Source organism: Calidris pugnax, unplaced genomic scaffold (assembly GCF_001431845.1).
Source record: "Calidris pugnax isolate Ruff unplaced genomic scaffold, ASM143184v1 scaffold44, whole genome shotgun sequence".
NCBI classification, from domain to species: domain Eukaryota; kingdom Metazoa; phylum Chordata; class Aves; order Charadriiformes; family Scolopacidae; genus Calidris; species Calidris pugnax.
Genome location: NW_015094506.1, coordinates 29677768 through 29699736, shown reverse-complemented (window position 1 = coordinate 29699736; position 21969 = coordinate 29677768). Strand labels below are relative to the sequence as shown.

The 21969-nt window shown below is 34.1% G+C and overlaps 2 protein-coding genes across 6 annotated transcripts in view; one reads left to right on the top strand and one right to left on the bottom strand.

The window, feature by feature from the left end:
* The window catches only part of IMMP2L (inner mitochondrial membrane peptidase subunit 2), a 473407-nt gene that overhangs the window by 190238 nt on the left and 261200 nt on the right, over positions 1-21969 (top strand). The window lies entirely within an intron of this gene.
* LRRN3 (leucine rich repeat neuronal 3) overlaps positions 3729-21969 on the bottom strand; it is a 34794-nt gene continuing 16553 nt past the window's right edge. For 2 of the 3 annotated variants that reach the window (XM_014964180.1, XM_014964179.1), the window contains one exon: positions 3729-6691. In XM_014964180.1, coding sequence (XP_014819666.1) covers positions 4222-6348 — 2127 coding nt within the window. In that variant the 5' untranslated portion in view covers positions 6349-6691 and the 3' untranslated portion in view covers positions 3729-4221. Of the gene's footprint in view, positions 6692-8528; positions 8558-21969 lie in introns of those variants that run through there. The other variant, XM_014964181.1, reaches the window with a different exon arrangement.

Here is a 21969-nt window from a genome sequence, read left to right as displayed (position 1 = left end):
CCAGGATAATCTGTTTCTGAGCTACTGTTTTCTGGTTTGAATAATCAGTAAGTCATGCCTTTAATACATTGGATTCCTGAGAGAAAACTTTTAAATAAGTGGAAACAGGTGTGTAACAATGCTATTCTCTGCTTCTGAGGAAATTAAATATGGCTCGTTGTCAGTTACTACCTCCATTAAAGAGAGTGAACATCCCAATTAATAAAAGACAGAAAAATGTTAGCCCTATGCCTTGTGTGGAAAAAACAACCTTCCTGTAAATGAAGAGATTAATAAAAAAGCGTACTGTACCACTATTAGGAAGTTCTTGTCTTGTTACACTTCTTTAACAGATTCTACTTTGCTGAAAAAATTGTTGTTACATTTTTGGCATATGTCTGTGAAGTGATGTAAGTTAAATATACACTAAGCTATTAAAGCTAAAAGGGGCATTTATTACTTCCAAAGAACTCTCAGGTATCTGTGGAAGGAACAGCTATCCATTTTTTACACAAAGCTACACAGGAATCCCAGTGCTCACCTGCAGAGTGTGTGGGGATTTTAACATGAAGAATGCCTTTGGTTATGGAAAAATAATGAATCTTTGAAGAGATTTGTTAGGCTAATGGAGATATTTCTGTGTAGATATTAAAGATGTTGTGTTTATGCGGATACTAGGTGGATCACAGTGTTTCTATTGAAAGCAGTGAAACGTGTTCTACAAGATACGACTTTTGTATAGTAGATAAAATAATGCAATAGATATAATGAAATGAAGGTCTGCAGATGGGCTATCATAGTGCTAATAGAACAGAAGTACACATATACAACCAAGTGTATATAATAAAAGGATCAACCAGCCATTCATTAGTCAACATACATGTTGAAATCTAATTTAAGTGGGTTTAAATGGCCTCACCTCCAACATGCTTTTTACCATTGACATGTTCTTACAGTAAATAGAATTTGATCAAAAAATACACTAAGCTTACATTTCTGTTAGAAACATGTAAAATTTCACTGCAAAGGTATTTAAAACCTCAGTAGAATACTGAAGAATTTTAATGCTGCTGACTTATAAGTTCATGAGTAAATGGATGTTGATATTAATCAACAGTGTTGATTAGAATGTGCTAGTAAGTATGGCTTTTTAGAGTTTTAACCTCAATCTGCAAGCATTTCCTTCTGCAGATCCTTTGGTATGAGAACTATTTGCAGGGAAATTCTTGTTGGAAATTCTTGCTCTCATTATTGTAGTTATATTCCTTCTTTGTACCCCATCAGTTAAGCACCCCTACCAAATCAGAAATGTTTTATTCTATGAGTCACTAAAAATTCTGTGATCTCATAAGCCATTGTAGAGGCACTGTTGACCCTGTTCTTATGGAAATTTTCCTAGTGTTTCTTAAAGTTTCACCTTTGAGTGATAGCAGTGAAGACATATTTGCACAAATGAAGAATATTACTCAATGGTGGGTAATTACAGAAGATGCATATTGTTGGTATACTGAAAACAAAAGCTCAGCATATTCTTTCAGAGACACTTTCAGAGAAAAGAAATTATAGAGCTGTAAAATGGCTTAATCAAGGTCATGTGACAGGAAGATTGCAAAGCAACTTTAAGAAAATGCAATTATATTTCTCATTTTTGGAATATAAAGGAAATCATTTACATCTTAACAATTAGCAACAGGATAATTTCTTCTAAAAATGTAAGATGTATTTTCATCTGATATCAATATAAAGTATAGAACAATCCAAATATTTCTGAGATATATCTACATTTCAGCTCTCAAAAGTTTAGTATGAAAATTCTTCTGTATAAAAATGCATTTTATCTATCAAAAAATCCCCTTTTAATGAGATATTTAAATAAAGTAAATAAAGCCTATACTTATTCTTTGAGGGGAAAAAATCTTTTCACCATTGCTCTCCGTTAAACTTTTATTTGTGCGCTGGTTTATAATGTTGTGCAGAGATGTTTTCGCCTGAAAAAATTAGATTCTCATTTTGAAGCTCTAAGAGTTGTAAGTTCTAAATATAGCTAGTTTCCAAAGGTGAACATACAAGATATACCTACAAGTTCTTGCTGGCAAGTACAGTATCTGCTTGGTGATGGGTCTCACTGGAGCTACCTAATTTCTCGAGGAGCAGCTCTGCTCTGGTAGTGCTGAAACCTGTCATGCCATTTCAGCCTTTCTCTGCCCAATTTCAGTGTGCCTTAAAGTGTGGTAGCGATTCATCAGGTTTGTAAACTTCCTTCTTCAGTGAAACATATAGACGGTATGAATACCCTAAGTTTTTGTAATTTAAAATTGGGTTCTTCTTTCTGCCTTTAACAACTTTGACAATTACCTCTACATAATTTAAAAAATCCTGGGCCTTAACTAGAAAAATGTCACCTTTAACATGAAAGCTAGTTATTAATTATCATTAGATAAAATGAAACTATTTTTCCATGATATGTGTGTATAGAGCAATAATATTCTGGAAGTATGCTGTAGACTATAAATAAGTAAAAAAGTTCATGTCTAAGTACAAGAAATAACTCTTCTGTTAATGTTTAAATACAGAAGGAACTCTTCTGCCTACAAAAATTTTGTCAGCAGACAATTCAACAGAAATTTTAACTTCAACTAAGTCTAGAAAGATAAAGTGGATATTATAGTTTAAAAAATGATAAAGAGTTACAAGAAGTGTTTATTACTCTTATTTTTACTTTGTAAATCAAGCTGCCTGTGCATTCTGTGAATATTTACTTCCTTTAGTGCAATATTCAGAGATTACCAGGGTTTTTTTTCTTTATTCTTCCTGTTTGTTTTCATATATATGAGCCAAAACAACATAAAAATGTTGCTGTTGCTTTCTTTGTCAGGAGATACTATATCTTTTCATCAGGTGTCTTAATAGTCAGATATTTTTTTTGTGCTGGGTTTAGGAGTAGTTGCTTTTTCCATCCTCACAGGATTAGTTCAGCTTGTAATCAACATTCTGATCAGCAGCTTCTTGTCCACAGTTGCTGCTTATGGGCCCCGTCCTACTCCCGTGAGAACTTTAGCTTCAATATGAGTAGTCAGGTATTTATTGTTCTCTTTTCATTTTGTTTCCATTCATTTCTACTAATAAAGTTTCTGTCAGTCATTTATTGCTTGCTACACTGTGAAAGCTGAGGAGGTTTATAAACTAGTCAGTTGTTGTTATTGTTGAACAGAAGTGTGCAGGTCCAGAAAGAAAAACTTAATGTCATTTAAACTGTTCAAGCTATCCAAGTTCCCTGTATGGCCAGCCTAAAGTTTAGACATTAATAATAACTGAATTACCCTTTTGACTGAAAACAAAATATTGGATTTGTATTATCCGGGTCTAAACATTGCATTCAGTTTTCAGGCTTCTGGGAAAATACCAAAGCAGCTCAAAACTTGCAGTTATCACTAGCAAACAATCTATTTCCCCATCAGTCTTATGTCTCCTTCCCACCCTTCTCTCTTCTTCCTCCCACAATAAGCAACGTGTAAAATATGGTTGTTATTATTATGGGTAAGTATTTTATAAAAATATTGTGTGTTTTATTGCAGTTATACAGCCTAAAACCAGCAAAAATATCCAGTGTGCTCAGATTGGCATTTTAACAGGAGAATATGTAAGGACATATTTTATCAGATGTTAGAATGAGTTTGTTTATTGTCAGACAAGAGCTCCCAGACTGTTTTTGGTTTTTTTTTTTTTAGAAACAAACAAGCCAAAAACTATTTTGATTTTAATCAAAAATGTATTTTCCTCATAAAAAAAATTCACATACTCACTGTGTCTACTCTACAGAATTTGTCCATTTCATTACACCATGTGTCAATCCTAGTATATCTGTTCACTGCAAAAACTCGTGGCTAGTGTGTGTAATACAGCACAGGAGGAGGTATTGCTCAGTTCCACTACTTTTATATAATAATTAAAAAAAAATTACAGAAAATGTTCTTGGCTACTTGCACTGTATTCCAGACTTAAAAGTCCCATGAAAGTTCTAGAAAATGAAGTTAATTGTATTTGGTTGGTAGAATACCCTTAGAAGCCAGTTAGTTAAAATTCCTCTCTTATGCTGAGTCGGTCCATATTCCCATTTGTTGGCAGCAGCAAAGTCCAGGCATCTAGTTCCTAAAAGAAATACTTTTTCTTGTTGCCTTTTTGTTTAGCACAAATGCAGTCATGTGCTTTTTATTTCAGAAATTAAGTGATATACTGACATATTTATGACATATTGGTTGGTACACCTATGACAGTTGCTTTTACTTCCATCGATGTGCTTTTTTCTTTGCCCATGTCCCAAAGACTGATTAAAGGAGGATAAAGCTCATTGAGTGAAAAGGATTGTTTCTTCATGTAATTCTTTAGATAGCTGTGTCCAACGTCATAGTTCATCTCTTGTGAGATGCAACTGTAGAGATACATCACAGAGATGATTCCCAAAAGAGCACCAATGCAGGCAAGGAATCCTATTATGTTGTTCTTTTCATAGCCGTTCGTTGCCAAGTCCAGTCCTTTTGTGGTTACGTTGACACATTGTTTCCTATTCTGTGAGTAGATAGTGGGAATATCTATACAAATTTTGTATTCAGTTGACGGATTTAGATGTGTAAGATTATATACCTTTATATCAGATGGTATTCGAGCGCTCTGTGCAGCCTGAGAATTTTCAGCTCTCAGAAAGGCTGTCCATCTAACGCTGGACTTCAGGATTTTCGAACTTGCTTTCCATGAAACCAAAACAGAATTAGATTTTATGTCTTTTATTTTAATATTCAAAGCTCCATTGCTGTCCTGAGGGAAGGAGCCATCCACTTTAATCATGATGGACTTTAGGTCTGCCCCAACTAAATTCGTTGCTATACATGTGTATAAGCCACTTTCTTTTTGTGTTACATCACGTATATCTAATGTTCCTTCAGAATGAATGTAGTATTTATTAGAAATAGTATTAGGCAAAAGTTTGTGTCCTGATGGTGTTATCCAGTAGATTTCAGGTTCTGGTTCTGCTGTTGCTCTACAGTGTAATGAAATATGGCTGCCAGTTTTTAAATCCAGAGCAGATGGAAAACTTTCAGGAGCTATCAGGGGGAGGCAGATTTCCATCATTTCCCGGAAGTGTATCTGTCTCACATTCTGGCCTTGGAATTCAGGAGGGTCTACACAAAACAGGGACTCCGGCTCCATGAAGCGAATATTAGTTTTATTCATGTTAATCCAGCGGATAACACAGTCACATCTAATGGGATTGCTGTGTATACTGACTTCTTTGAGGTTAGGCAAGGATTCTATTGTACTGCGGTACAGGGCACTCAGCGCGTTGCTGTTGAGCATGAGCGATTCCAGCTTGGGAAGTCTGTAGAATGCATTTGGATGAATGTAGGATAATCTGGGGTTATTGGTAGCTTCTATCTTTCTTAAATCTGGCAAATTATCAACTGCGAGACTATCTATAGAAATCAGTTCAGGCATGTTATTAATTCCCAACTCTTTTAGGTGCAGCATATTGCTAAAATCTCCTCGTCGTATTCTGTTAATGGGATTCTTATTTAGATCCAGAAATTTAAGATTTGTAGCCTTTTGAAGAGCAATGTGGGGCACTCTAACAAATCTGTTGTCATAAAAGGAGATGCTTTCTAAATTGTCAAGGCCAACCAAAGCATTATCTGGTATTTCAGTGAGATTTATGCCTGCTAAAACTAGGCTGCGCAGATTAATAAGAGGCTTAAAGTTCATATCTTCGATTCTGACTATTGGGTTTTCTCCAATCATGAGAATTTCAAGATTAGGAGTAGCTTCAAACCACTTCCTGTTGATCATTTGCAGACCATTTGAATTGAGATGAAGTCTGAGAAGGTTATTGAGGCCTATGAAAGCTCCCGGTGCAATCACAGAAAGCAGGTTATGATTAATATAAAGCTCTTGTAAATTGTGCAGGCCAGAGAGACATTCTTCAGGGAGTTCAGTAAGTTTGTTTTCCTCAAGGTACACTGAAAGCAATTGTGGTATCTTTCTAAGATTAATACTGGTCACGGAGGATAAATTGTTCTGAGATAAGTCTAGACCAGTTAAGTTCACTGGGAAGTCTACTGAATGTTCAATTTTTGCAATATTATTAGTTTGTAGAAGTAGAACCTGTGTGTCAGCAGGAAGTCTGGCTGGAAAATTAAAAAGGCCTAAATCATTACAGTCCACTGTTGGAGCCTCCATGTACACAGACCTGGGGGTGAACCATGGTCTGATCTCACATATACATGACTCTGGGCAGTCTGCTTTTTTTTCTACAGCTTGTACTAGTGCAGTGATAACTAGGCCAAGTAGAAAATTAATTTTGAGTTGCATGTCCTTCATCTTAGCTCAAATGTTCAGAGAAGTGTGTAGTATTCCAGAATTATGGTTTTGGAATTCAGTAAAACCTGGTCAGTTGGTAATACACACACTTGCATTTGTCAGATGATGGTCGCAAAGGACTTTCTTCCTGAGGATAAGTGATAAATTTGTAACCAACTGGTCCAGTAGTAAGAGGCATTTTGTGGAAATGAAGGTCACTCTGTCCTTGATGATATAAAATTGATAAGCTTTGTGAAGATGAAGTATGTATAGAAGGTCATAGGAGATTAAGCAATTCATTTATTTAGTAGTATTAACTTCAAATCCCATGATTGATTAGTGTTTGCAGGAATGACAGGATGACCTAAAATATAAGAAGAGGAAATAATTAGTATAAGAAACTATAAAGTTATAAATTAATTTAGCCATCTTTTCCTCTCTAATGTTAATTATTGCAAGTAAGAAAAGAAAATGACTGTGGTGCCTAGAGTATTGTAAGGGTATCCAGATAGCATAAATGAAGTTAATATAGTAATATATCTTTAGACTTGTAGCTTGTCATACATCCAGTGGAGCATTGCTCTACAGAAAAATGAAGATCCACAAAGTATAAAGCAAAATATATCAGTGAGATTTTTCTACATATTTTATGCTCCTTTAAAATATTTTCCTTTTTCTTTCAGTTATCACTAGAAGCAGACTGAGTTCTGTTGGCTTTGAAAATGTAAACACTGAGCAAAATCCTACAGAGCATGAATATTTAACTTTTGAACATGAAGTTTATAAGTATAAAGAACATAATTTATATGTAATCAAAGGGAAAAGGAATTGTTGGCTTAATACACATTCCTAACGATGACATTCTTAGGCAAGCCTGTGAGATATTCATACATAAATATACAAAATTGATAATCCACAGGTTTCATCATGTTCTAATTCTTTTTGTAGTTGCTGTTTAGGAAGAAAACTCGTTTTTTTCTTAAAGTGATAATTAGAAAGAAATATGTACCTCATAATAAATAGCTCATCATCTTGGCAAATTCAGGCTAATTACTGGCGTACTTCCTATGGCTTCAATAATTTCCATTGCAAGGAATAATAACAACAGAAAAGTGTCTTTTGAGTGATAAGAAGGAAAAAAAAATCTACACTAGCAATTGTTTCTTTGGTCTGTAGCTCTGCAAGAATCAGAAATTTGCTGTGAAGTTGCAGACTGCCTTCAAGTCTCAAATTATAGTAAAGACTGAAACCTTAGCAACTTGAAACATCAAATGTGTCCTCTCCAGAGTTTTGGTATGTACTTGCTTTCTCTGGGGAAAAAAATCCTACTATGAGTGTACATTGTGTTCCAAGCAGTATAATTTAAAAGCTTCTGTGTTTCCACATGTGAACTGGTACAGATTATCTGCTTCATTTGCCTCAGGATGAAGACTTTGCACTAACTTTAAATGACTTTGTCTCAGAAGACTGTTATATGATACACATTTATGCCCTTTCTCTCCTTGCCTCTAGTGTTAAAATTCACAGTGACATTGTTTACAAACTATAAGATAAGATCAATGCTTCATTGACATTGATAAATAACTTTTGAGATATTGCTGGCATAGACAGACAGAATTACAAAAGTCAAGTGTCAAGGATTTGGATTTTAGGTTTCCTTTCCAAACTCAGGAAGACTGGTCATATTGACCATGTAGGTATCAACTCACAGGAGAGGTATTGGACTGCATTGAGTGACATGAGCATTGGGCCAATTTCAAGTACATTTGGCAAGTCTTTGAGGCTGCTGTTTGTGTTACGTACGTTTAAGGACATATAATATTTTAGTTTAACATGTAAGTATATTAATAAAGTGAACAGACAATGTGTGAGATAAACACACAGAAAACATTCTGCTGTTTTGAGGATTTATAATACGTTTTTATGCAAATGGAGTTTATACTGAAATGCAAAGACATGCTGACTGAAATAGCAAAAATGTAATCTGTTCCTTTGTTCTGGGAAATGAGATGAAGGGAGAAAAGAGACTGGCTGTCGGGGGTGTGGTAATTTTTTGAGTCATGCTTTTGATGCACTTTCTAAAACACAGGTCCCATTGACTTCTGGAATTTTGTTTAGCTTGTATATTAAAAATGTATATGTAAGTGTGGCAAATACAATATATAAGCTTCTAGTAATGGAAAGGTCATTGGAAATCTTACCTGAAATTAATTGAGATTCAACTGCTACTGCAGCTATCAAATCTCAGCATTTTGATCCCACTATGATGCTCAGGGATTTCTGCTCAGTAGAGGTAATGGAAGGTATTCCGCGGAAGTATAACTATATAGCTGACCTGGTTTTCTTCTCCCTGGACATTTGCTATTGGCTACTGTGAAAAATAAGATGGGGACAAAGGTGGACTTTTCATGTGTGTCCCAGGTACCTGAGAGGCTGTACCAGTTAAAGCATGTAAACTACCACATTTTTGTGTATGTGGAGCCAACATCCTCCTGGATTTGAGTTTATACTTCTGAAATGATAGTTAAGCTTCTATGGGATTCTCAAGTTAAAAAAAAGACACTGGACATTGGATGTTTTCATGTAATATATATTAGAGTGGGCTTTCTGCAAAAGGCAGGAAAAAGAAGAGGTTAGAGATCCAGGTTGAAATTCTTCTTTATGATTTAATCTGATGTCTTTTCTCTTTCTGCTGAACGCTTCAGCTAATAAGCCACCAGCTCAAGCTCATATGGTGTTCTAGCATAAATCTTTCTTATTTCTCCAGTTAAAGTGCTTCTGCCTTGTATAAAATATTCACTGGGGTTGAGTGCCTTGAATAACAGATTGTAGAATAATTTTCACACTCTCTCCCAGCCTGCACAGTCATTGTTCCAAAAGACGTTGTTTCACTTCAGAAAGATTTTTGGTTTAAATATTGCCATAGCTGTTTATTATTTTACATGGAAATTATTTGGTACTAACTTTAGTTAAGGTGTGGTGTAAAACAATGTTTCTGAAGCAGTATGGGCATCAATGGTCATTTATGAAATCATAGAATAGAGTATCTCAAGTTGGAAAGGTCCCATAAGGATTGTCAAGTTCAACTCCCTGCTCCTTGCAGGAGAACCTAAAACTAAATCATATGACTGTACTACACGTTATATGACATAGGACACAAAAAAGTGAAGTAGTGAAATTCTTTTTGTTTAGGTAGTTTTGTTTTGTTAGGGTTTTTTGTTTGTTTGTTTATAATTGTATGAGTCTGATAGACAATGTTGACAGATAAGGTAAGAAAACATAGATCACTGATTTAAAGTTTCCTGGTCCCACCTCAAGAGATGAAAGCCCAGAAGTTATGCAGTATGACTTTGCTTATGCCAGCTGGTTGTGTTGATTATGTGTGTGTGTCTGTGTATGTGATTAATTTCAAACCTTGAGATGTGTGTAAACCATTTTGAACTGAGAAGTGAGCTGCAGTTTACTGTAACAAAATAAACCTCATGGAAATTTATATCTTGTGCTCATGTGTGTGTCTGTGTATGTGATTAATTTCAAACCTTGAGATGTGTGTAAACCATTTTGAACTGAGAAGTGAGCTGCAGTTTACTGCAGTTTACACCATAAACTGTAATTGAACCTCAACTTCCTCGAAGAATGTAGCATCACAGAGATAAATTTTTTACTGGAAAATAAGCATTTAACTTTGAGATACTTTGAACTTTGTGAATGCATTTATTCCCTTTCTTCATTGTACTGATAATACTTCAGTATTAGTACTTCAGTACTACAGTAATAGTACTTCAATGTACTGATAATAGTAAATACGTACTGATAACACTAAATAAAGATTAAGTTGAAATACTCTTACTAACGGTGACTTTCAGATTTTTGGTGATGGGTTCCAGTGCTTTAAAGTTAAGTGCTTTGTACCATCTGGAGTTTTATGTGAAAGTTTTGCATTTCAAATGTTGAGTTTTAAAGATACTAATAAGAAGGACAAAGAGAACCTGAAGGTTATTTGTCCTGTTCATTTGAGTAGTATTTAAAGTCTCTGAGATTTGCATATACAGAGGTTTCTGTACAAAAGTAAATATTATCTTTAAAAAAAAAGTTTATTCCAATAATGCAATTATGTCAGCATTATTTGTTAAGCAAAAAGACTATTTTTTATTATGCTTCTGGGTTTTGGTGACCTCTCAAAATTTTTGGTGTGATGAAAGTGATTCTTAAAATTTGTACCTACTATGGTGCACAACAGAAAAGCTTGTAGAGATGAGGCTCAGCAGCAAATTATCACCAGTAAGCTGAGCTGTGGAATAAGGGTTTTCACACAAGCAGCAGCAGGAGCTGTGCATCATAGTTTTGGAATCTTGATGTAATTCTTTACCTACCTGCATTTATAAATCTTTATGTGCACTCTGATTGCATGTAAATGTCATCATTCAGATGAAATGGTATGGTTTGCTTCTTGATGGCTGCAATGAAAAGGTCTAAATAGAATCTGCATCTAAAAAGTTTAGTATTTCTTATTAGTAATGATATCTAGTATTTTTATTATTGTTTTCCTGGAGTAGAACCTCTGTCGTAAAACTGTTTAAATCTTTGTGGACGGATTATTTAATTTCTTCTGGAAGGCCATCCCTATTGCAATCCGTGCTTGCTGTCTTACTAAATACGGTGTGCCTCTGGCTCTTAAGGTATTATCTCTTGCTTTCAGAGAAGTGCACCCTGATGCGTGTGACTTTTTGCAGCCTAATTATCTCTTGTGTAGGCAATGATTGGTATGTCTTAATTAGGTTTGTTTCATTTACTGCTATTGACAGCTGGAGCCTTGGTTTACAAGAGGGTATCACAATTATTTGAGCTGGAAAAGACATTCAGTGAATGAATAAACTGAGCAACGTTTCTCATCACTGGAGCAACAGACAGCTAAGAACCAAGTCAGAGTGGGCAGAAAGGAAAAGAAACACGTCAGGTTTTGGCAATCTTTCTTTTCCACTTCAGCAGTTAGAGAGACAGTGATAAAAACTAAAAATGCAGCAGCTACGCTGCGATGTGCCCTGCTGGCAATAAGGCAAACAGTTCACTTCACAAGGACCAATTTAGAGGTGGCAAGCATTTTGAAAACACAGCTGTTCATACAAAGCTACCTTTCAAACACATCAACTGAAAGAACCACTTCTCAATTCTTGTCATTATAACCACTTTTGAGCAGTTTTAGGGACAGAAATCTGGAAATGTCACTAACCAAAAATTGACCACAGGACATTTCATACCTCACCTGATTGTGGTTAGAGCACTTAGGGTTTGTTTGGTTGTTGGTGGTTTTTTTTTTGTTTGTTTGTTTAGTTGGGTTTTTTTAATGTTAGCTATGGAAATATACAGATTTGTTTGAACAGTTAGTATGTTTCTGACAATTTTATAAAGCAATTCTTCTGTGTTTATTGTATCACTGAAAAAAAAAGTTTCCTTGGGGAATTTTTATTATGGCATGAGGAAAGACTTTCATACAGAATCCCGTTTCTCTTTACAAATACAAATTAACAGTTCGCTATAATATGCTCTAACTGTTTTGTAATCTTATATATAGATACCATATAGTCTCAAATTAAAACATAAATGAGGATTTTTGAAAATTAATGTGTTTCTGACAATCTCAATTCTAAAGTGTTCGATTTGGGTAGCTGATGATATCAGATAACCATGGGATTTTAAAAGTCTTAGGTTGAAAACCTCAAAAACGAGTGTCTGAAATAGCTGGACATGTTTGAAAAATTTGACTAAGGCTTTCTGTTGGGACATTGACTGATTTTGGAAATCTACTTTACTTTTTTCCTAATGATGGATTTTTAGAATTTCAGGCTGGCCATGAATAGCAGTTAGTGCAAGATGTAAAGGAAGTGACAAAGCTACTTCTATTTAACCCTAGAAGCAATTTGCACTGTCTGAATAATTATTTCAGCATATGTGTTTATATTTGTTTTGTGAACTTGTTACACATCCTTTTAATTTTTTTCCTTACTTGGAATAAAGTTGCCTGAGGGAAAGCTGCAAGCTTAAAATGTTTTATATGACTGTAAAACAGGACAAATCCTCACACCTTAGACCATTACAAGATAAGAATGACATGATTTTATATAGCATTGAAAGTTCTTTTTATAAACGAACATCGTGTGTTTTGAGGTTACTTTCATTTACAAGTAAAGATAGATTCAAAAAATATAATGATCATCTAGATTTACATGAGATTTACTCTTTTTCTTTTACTAAGTGAGTCTGGTCTAGTATCCTTGTGCTCCTGCTTACTGTATCTTAATGCAATTTAACAGACATCAAAGAAATTATCATCATGTACGATTCATTAAGAACTTACTGTAGTTCTGTTTCTTGTATCAATCAAATATTACTTTACAGTATTCTGGAAAACATTGCAATGTAATAAATCATAAAGCTTTGAAAATACAGTGTTTAAAATAGATGTGGTGAAAACAAAAAAAGTAAAATGGAATCCAAATCAATATTTATATATGGTATGTGATAATTTGTTGCATGTGCTACTTTAGAATAACTTTTCAATGGACTTAAATGAACATTTGGTAAAACCTTCTTTTAAACATGGGAGGATGGAAAAGATATAATGCTTGTTTCCTAACCTATTTTAAACTGAATTAGCATGTCTTACCATGGAATGGCAGAAAACTGTGGGACCACCTGCATGTGAAGTAAGGCTTTTGTCAATCATAATCATGGCGCTTAATAGAAATAGTACATAGTTTGGTTACTATTATTAATTTGGTGGCAGCAGCAGTATTGTGCGTTGGAGCCATAGTGGTGAGGAAGGACCACACCATCTTGTGTGCTTACTTGCTGCAAAACAAAACTGTGAGCTTTACTCCATAGAGCTTAAAATTTAAATACAAGAAGAGGGACAACTGATGATTCAGGCAGTGCAAGGAAAAAAAGTCACTATGAAAATCTCCAAATATCCTTTATTATTTTCCTCTAACTGTAGTGTAGTAGTTTGCTATCATGATCCTGGATTACTTTTTCAGGCTTTGATTTTAGATTTTCTGTCTGTTGATCTCTGTCTCGTGCTTTTAACTTTTAATCACACACTCCCTAGCCACTGAATACATCTGATCTTTTCACAAACGTTATAGCAAATGAAGACAAAAAGTTTATTTGATGAAATTTGGTAAAGGAATTAATCATTTCAGTAATTATAGTTACCTCATTTTTTTACTTCTCCTAATGTGAAGTGCATAAAATAATTTCTAGGTATTCTTTCTGAGTGAGCAGAGAAATCATATTTAAATGATAAGAGAATGAATTTCAATGGAAGTTGTGCTTTTCTTTACTGTTTCTGTTCTAATTTCTCATATGGCATTCCAAATCCTCTTGCAATATTTTTAATATGTGGCAGTTAGACTACATTTAATAATTTTATATGCTTCGATTAATTGTAAAAGAAACTTCAAAAAGAATCTAAACTGATTTCTTATTTTATTTCTTCTTCATAAATGAAATATTGAATGTAAAATTCTGATATTTTCATCTAAAAGTTTAATTAGTTGCTAGTATTACTTGCTTTGATTTTTCTTAAGTAATAACTGCATGTATTTTTTTCTAGTTGTCAGAGAAAATAGCAAGGATTAAATGTTAAAAATAAAGTTTTAAAGTACTTGGACCTTTGGTATTCTTGTTATAGTTTGTAACTTTAGAAAGGTTTCACTGTGACTTATTTATTGTTGCCATTATCAAGCAATTATGTCAAAAAAATATTGCTGTAACTTGGGAATGTAATGTGTTAGTTTAATTTAGATTTACTCGTACATGTTCGACTTCTTTTTGACAGTTGTCATGTTAGTAGTGGAGAAGCACATATTGGCAGTTACCTAGGCACATAGTTGGCAAGAGAGCAGTCACGTTCTGGATGTGGGTGAATGTACCCAGTTACCAGATGCTTCAAGCAGATGGCCAGAACTAAAGATGAGTGAGACCAGTTTTGGCTTGGTTTTCTAGAAAGCTACCATACCGATTCTGGGGGTCTACAGTACATTTGACTAGTAAAGAAACCTAGCCAAAATCCAGCAGAGCTACTGGCAAAAACTGCATTTTGTGTTTTGTTTTTTGGTGTTGGTTTTTTTTTTTTTTCATTTGTGGCTTTTGAAATGTAAATATTAAACATGCCTAAAGCACAGAAATAAGTGTTTTCACGTAGTTGTAATAAAGGCAGAGAAATATAGTGGCTGTACCTAGCACATAATATTTTCCTTGGGAATTTATTAATTTATCTTTTTTTTCATTTATCATGGGAAAAAATAGTAACATAATAATAAGCATTATAATTTTAGATGCTAATATTTCTATACTATAATTTTTCAATAACAAAGATTGAGGCTTGCAAAATCTAAATTAATTTAAATCATCAGTCTTTAATGGTAGACTCCTAATGTTTAGTGAATTCACCTTTTAGTTTTTGGTATATTGGTGATTTGTTTTGTGAAATGGTCATGTCAAGGTAAATGCCCTTATAATAATTTTAAAAATTATCATTTCCACTGTGCACTCTATTGATTATCAACTGTAATAACCTAAAGATACAAAAGGGCTTAATGAATACACTTATATCAGGAACACATTGCTACAGTCCCAGCCAGGTAATGCCCATTCAGTGGCCAGTCCAGCCCAAACCATAACAATTTGATGTACACTTATAGCATACTATATGGAATGTGGCTTGAGATCCATGAAGGGAAAAAAACTATCACTGGTCATTATAGTAAGCAGAAATGCCTTGCTAAAATACAGAAATGATTTATTTTTGCTGTGCCAGTAGGGGATAATATTTTCTATGTCATGAATTTTCGTACCAAATTGGGCTGAATTGCTTTAACTTTATAATTGTGAATATGTTAGGTGATTACTTTCATTCTGAGCCACCTGGGGAATCAGGTTTTCAAAGTATTGTTCAACAGCAATGGATAATTTTTTTTAAAAATCCTGTCTGAGGCAGTATAGAGAAATGGACTGATGAAAAAACAATTCCAGGATTCAAAAGCTGACAATGCGTAAAGCCCAATATTATTGTAAAGATTAGGAAATAAAAGTTCTGTTTTCTGCTGTGCTTTATATCAGTTGGAGTGATTTATGCATACTCATAAATTACCAGCTCATTGAGATACTGTCATTTCTGATTGCAGAGGTATTTTGATTTGTATTTAGTTTTAATTACAGTTTTTGCTCAGCTGAGCGTCTCATTAATAACATTACAAGTTAAGTTTTTTTATATGATTTGCCAAACTAATGTTATTTTCAGACCTGAAATTATTGCTTTTTGTGCTTTTTATGACCCATTTGTCAGCTCTAACCCACACTATAGGATTATCACGGTTCATTTCTTATTTCCTCAGAAGTGAATACATTAAAATGCTGATCTTATTTCCTCTTTATGACTTGCTTTTTAAAATGAGACCAGAAGAAAGAGGATAAATACAAGATAAATAAATAGCAACACTTATAGTTAAGTACAGTATCCCTTTCACTGTGTGTGGCACTACAGCTAAATAAACTGTAGAACAGTAACTGAATCCTCTTTCAAGTGTTTTTCTTTTCTTTCAAAATTGCAAATCTGTTTAAACCATTGTGTCTCTCCAGCATATATAGATTCCAAGCCACCTTCCCCACTCCATTTTTCCCCAATGTACAATCCTTCTAGTGTTTCCTATTATTTTAAAAGATTTTTTTTCTATTTTGTCTAAAGTGGAAAATTCACTCCATCTCTTAATGTTAGATGATTTGGCTCATTAGCATGTCATTGAACAGGATTATTTCGATTATGAAACTTACATCACATAGCCACATCTTGATTTTTATTTCTTTCATAGCTCTCCAGTATCTGTCATCCTTTTACATCACCTTTCTGCATTTAGGATGCCAAATCTGACAGCAGTGTTAAAATTAACATTCTGTGTTAAAATTAACATTCTGATCTCACAGAGAATTTTGACCAGTATTTACTGTTCAAGAATTCAAGTCAATCAACCAGATTGTGATCACTGTACTCAAAGCTTGCACTAGATTTTCTTTGACAAGCGTAATTTCTCTTGCATTTTCTTGTGATTCCTGCTTATAAATCAAAACCTAGACATAGATATCTGCTGTGGGTGCATATGTAAAGACATATAGGAACACTACCTCACGTATTACGATAAGAACATGAGAGATGCACAGATATGTTTGTGTGATGAAACGCATCTTGCTATGGGAAAATGGCTCTTCAAACTGAACAAAAGATAAATTTGAATTAAGATACTGAAAAGATCCTATTAGTGGTGATTATAGAATGATAGAAAGAACAGTTTTGTTCATCACTGGTGTTGAAATGGGATAGATGAACCATTTCAAATTGTCCTTCCAGTTTGTCCTTCCAAAGATGGATTAGACATAATTTTGTAATAGTGATAATGTTAAGTCGAAGTAACCTGCTTTTTTATTGTAAGACATTTATTTTTAAGTCTGACTTCAGCTTTCTGTTTTTGGACAATGGCATGGTTCATTTTTCCAGCAGTAAAACAACTTGAATAAGTAGAGAAAGATATTTCAATAGTGTGACATTTCAATAGTGTGAAACGAAGAATTATGCTTTCAAGGTCTAGTAGTAATTTCTGCTTCAAATTTGGAAGACATCTGAAGTAAGGAGAAAGACATGGTATGCTTGCTTACTCATAGAAGGACCACTGGCACTAGAATGCCAAAAAACATTAAATTTGTTTATCACCTACAGGTAAGGACTTTCATAAAATGCTGTGTATGATTCCGGTCACTCAAGTTCAGTAAAATAAATTGGAATTAGGGTGGAAGCAGTTAGTATGAGGAAAATGATAATACATCTTTGTGAAACTAAGAAAAAGAATACTGCTTCCTCTGTAAAACAATCTTAGATTTGTTGACAACAGAGGAGAAACAGCTGTGAGTTGTTTTTACAAATATTAAGTACAGTGATACATCATTTACAGGTAGATAAGGAGTACTGCAAATGAAAAACATGGAGCTGCTGTAGTTCAGAGAAGTTTAAAGCAGAGGGCACATATCAACCCTCTGACATTGGGAAAGGTTGATTTACCACTTAGCTGGTCCTTCTTCTAGCTAGTATGTTAAAAACAGGGAGGCAGTATCTCAAGAGCATTTGATCCGCCATCTCAAAAAAGAGATTCAGGTGACAAGGTGATTCTCTAAAAATGTAAGTAGATCTACTTTCTTGCAGTAGTGTGTAAATAGGTAGTGCAGATACTTTTGAGGACCAGTAGCCATTTCGCTTGATAGAGTTAGCCAATGCAATACACAAACGAACACCAATAAATGTGCATTGGGGATTAATTTGGTTAACAACAATTTAAACAGGTAAGTGAAGATAACTTAGCTTTGGTGTGTGGGTTTTTCTGCCAGTTTTTATAAATGTGAACTGAATATATAGTTTAAGTTCTCTTCTAGTATAATTATCCTTCCTTCAAGCAATAGTTGTCACCTCGTTCAATATTATAATGATGGAAGTTATAAACCACCTGTCTGTCTCCTTGCAAATGACTGTGTGTCCTCTGTAATGAGTGTGGAAATGTCACCTTAAATTGCTTTAACATTCTTAATACAAAGAAAACAAAGCATGGAAAACATTTGAAGTTCAAAATCCTTGCCAGTTGTTATGCTAGTGTTAGTGTGCTTTAAACTGTGCTTATCATGGTAGGTGGGAAATGCAAATTTTGAAAGTAAATTCAGATTTAACATTTATCATTTGGAACAGGGAGCGCAGAACGTGAGCGTTCTAACTGGTACATTTTCAAACCCTGACTGATCAGGTTCAGTTTCTAGTACTGGTTGTGGAGAACAATCATGATATATTCCTGAAATTCCAATTCTGAAATGCCATCCAGTAGCTCTCAGTTGGTTAAAGGTTGAGATTATTCTGGGATTAAATGAATAGGCAAAGCAACACATCCAAATGGCTGAGAACTTGAAAAGTCCTGATAACATTTCCCTGAAGATGAAATAATGCTCTTTTCTGTCTCATGTCATTCATGAGAGATAACGTGAGCTATATCCAGGGAAGATGAAGTACCATTTGAAAGTTATAGAACTAATGAGTAGAAACCTGTAGCAGTTCTGAGCTGAAACAGCTGTGTTTGGCAGTCCTTCAGGAGCAAGCTTTTAGGATTGATCAAGACTTGCATTACAAACAGAAAGGAAAATATCCTAAAGGCCATAAAAATGTTTGGCTTGAAAATTGGTTTTCAGTTTCATTCCCATGTTGCTACTAAACATTAGAATTGAATGATAATTTACAAGTTACAAATAAACTTGCTGTTTATTTGCCTTTTTTCTACAAATAATTATTCTTCAAGGGTCAACTTTTAAAGCATTTAAAACATTTTAAGTTAATAAAAGCCTATCTTGGAACAAAATACGGAAGAATTACTGAGTTCTCTTTACAGCCAGGATGTCTAAATCCCTTTTAATGTCCTTGTGGTTTATAGAGTCATATGGACACAGAAAACAGATATTCACTAGACTAAAGTTTTAATGAAGGATGGAGAGTCTATTCCAGGTGGAGACATAGATATTTAGTTACAAAATAACTAACATTACCCTGAAAGAAAGAAAAACAGAAGACTGAAGTTACATATTGATGAAGATAAAGCAAAGCTTGGTATTCCTTTGAAAATCGGCATGTAGGGATCTGCACCAGTCCAAAATAATTTCTTAAAAGGATTAGTAGCTTGGTCTAATACCAAACCCTTTTCCTGCTTTGAAATGGCTTGTTGTTTTGTTGGGAGTTAACAGATCTTTTTAACAGCAGGATTGTGCATCCTTTTCCTTATAGTGGCTAACCAGGATGATGAATAAGGTGGTATCAAGGATGTTCCGAGTACAGCCAATGCTTACGATGTTTGCAGATCAAAAAATTAGCTATTAACTATGCTCAGCTGATAAACACTCATAGTTGTTTTTTCTTAGGGTGGATAATCTCATTTTAATACTGCATACTGGACAATCCCATACCCTAGGAAATGTTAAGGTGAAGGAGTCTTGATGAGTTTCATTTGTTCCTCTTTCTGGTCTTCTAAGCTGTATTGGGGGTTTTAATTCTTTCAGGAATTGCTATATGACCTCCCTTTTGTGACTATGTCAGAGAAGTAAGAATTCTATTCCATTGAATCAGAAAGGCTCCTGATGCCCCCAAATACTTATTCCTTATATATGAACTGGATTTGTAGGACTTCAAAGGAGACAGAGGCAACATTTGTCTCCTCTGAACTTGTTACAGAACATAAAAGAACCTTACAAACTACTAACTATTTTTGGTGAATGGGAAAATTTGTTTTGATTTCTTTTGCTTTATTGTAAAGATAAAATAGTAGATTATATACAAATGTGATCCTTGAAATCTAATGGAAAGACAAATCTGCACTTTGTAGTGGAAAAAATCTTTCTGCTTCATTTGCTTAATTGTGCAATAGCATATTTTTCAAGCTGTTATTAAGGTTTGAAATGATTAGCCTTCATTAGTTTGGTAATTAGTTTAGGCAGATTGTTTTGGAACAGGCTCATTCCTATCTTACTGCTACTGAGTCTATCATATTTTTGTTGCAAAAGTCACTCAAAGAATTTTTCACCATGGTTTTAATTGCTTTCTCTTTTAAAAATAACAATAGCTAAGAAGCGTGAAACAAAATTGGTTTTACCGGAAAAAATCCTTAATTCCAGAGGCTATACATACTAGTTTGATATTTTAATGTTTAGAAGTGTTAGGTTTCCATTCTACATGTTGTAGAAAGAAAGTTGCAAGGCTAGACTGATTTTACAAGTGGGTATCAGACAAATGCAGGTAATTATTTGGCTTTGTCAGGCAACATACTTTTAAAGCAACAGTTGTTGTAATACAGTCTTTATTAACTATCCTTTTTTATGTTCAAAATGATTATAATAAAATTTCCTTGACTTCTGTCTAATGTGACAGTATTCATGGGGGCACTGACACTTGCTGTGATATCACATCTATTTCTTCTTAAAATAGACGTTGTCAGTAGAGTTAAAAATAAAGTTGTAGAGATTAGCCATAGGGAAGGAGGATACAGAATAGAGTATTCTGCAGTTTAAACATGTTAGAATCCCACTGAGATTAGTTCTGGTCTCATTTAATTTTGTGACTGGAAAATATTCACAATGCTTATTGATTGGAAATCAACTTGAAGTAGCTCCATCCATATCCTCCAGCCTTACATGTCCTGATTTGGGGGATGATGAATATATAGCTTTCTTAGTCTTCCTGCCAACTTCAGAGCTTAAAAGAAAATGATTTGGTAAGAAAAGTTATCAAACTATTCAGCATGAAGATGATTTTTTTTTTTTTTTTTAATTTGATCACCTCAGTTGCAGCTTAGCTTTGTAAAATAGCTGTGAGATTCCAATGAATTTGTTAACTTCCTCTTTGATGGCTAGAATTCTTAGCACAATTTAAAGTTATAATATTATAATAAATTAAAATTATATTTTATTCTGAAAACTATAGGTAGAAACAGTTTTTGTCTGCTAGAGGCAGACAGGAGAGACTAAGATGAGAGGATAGAGAAAGAAAATTTTTTTTCCTATTTGTCATTCTCTTGCTCACCATCTTTGGAAATTAACTCAGTTGGAAGTAAAAGTGAATTGATGTTAACTTAATTCTACTTCTGCTCTACTCGGTGAATTCTAGCATTTCTCAGAAAGAAAAATATAATTCACTGCTTGGTCCTATGAGGGCTTTTTTGCTGCTCAGACTAAGGCTATCTGCCTAATGGCTGTTTAAAGGATCCATGTGGTAAGAATTAGACTTCTCAGTCCTTTCTAGGCCCAAAAGAGACAAGTGAAACTAGAAATCACCACACCATCAGTCTGCTACAAGAGCTCAGCTTTTATCACACATAATCTGAGAGATATCAAATTCTAGCCTAAGCTCCATGTCTGTCTGTGTTATCAGTGCCTTCCTACTTTCTGCAGTGTGCTGTCATATGTATTAGATTTCAATTCCTGGTTCTAGATTACAGAATTTAAGTGCATGTTCTTTTTGATTTTTTTTTTTTTTCATTTAAGCAATTTGAATAAATACAGTAATTCGTATTTGTTGTTTAATATTCCGAGTTTACTGTTTGCTCTATGTAATACTTTATATTGGAGCTACTTTCTAAGTGAATGACTCATTTTTCACAAACTATTGCTCATGAACTTTGTTGAATCCAAACCAGAATTTGCTTTGCAGCTGAACAATAGACCCAAAATTCATTTTGCACAACTTTTTGTGTGAACACAGATTTAATCATTCAAACAAATTTGAAAAGCAAAAAAAAGATGCAAATATTGTCCTGTGATACCATTCAGAGTGCCTCAGTAACCTTTGCAAATAGTTTTTGCATTTTTTATCTTCCTATGTTATAGCCATAAGTTCTAAAAATACTAGAAATACTTGTGAACTATTTCCTGAATTCTTATATGCAAGGAACCTGAACAGAATGGTCCAGTGCACAGTGGTTTTTTTCTGCTGAGAGATTCTTCTTATACCACTTAGAAAAGTCCATTAATTCCTAAGGGCTCAATTGTGTCTGGTTAGGCATAGATTGTAGAATAGTG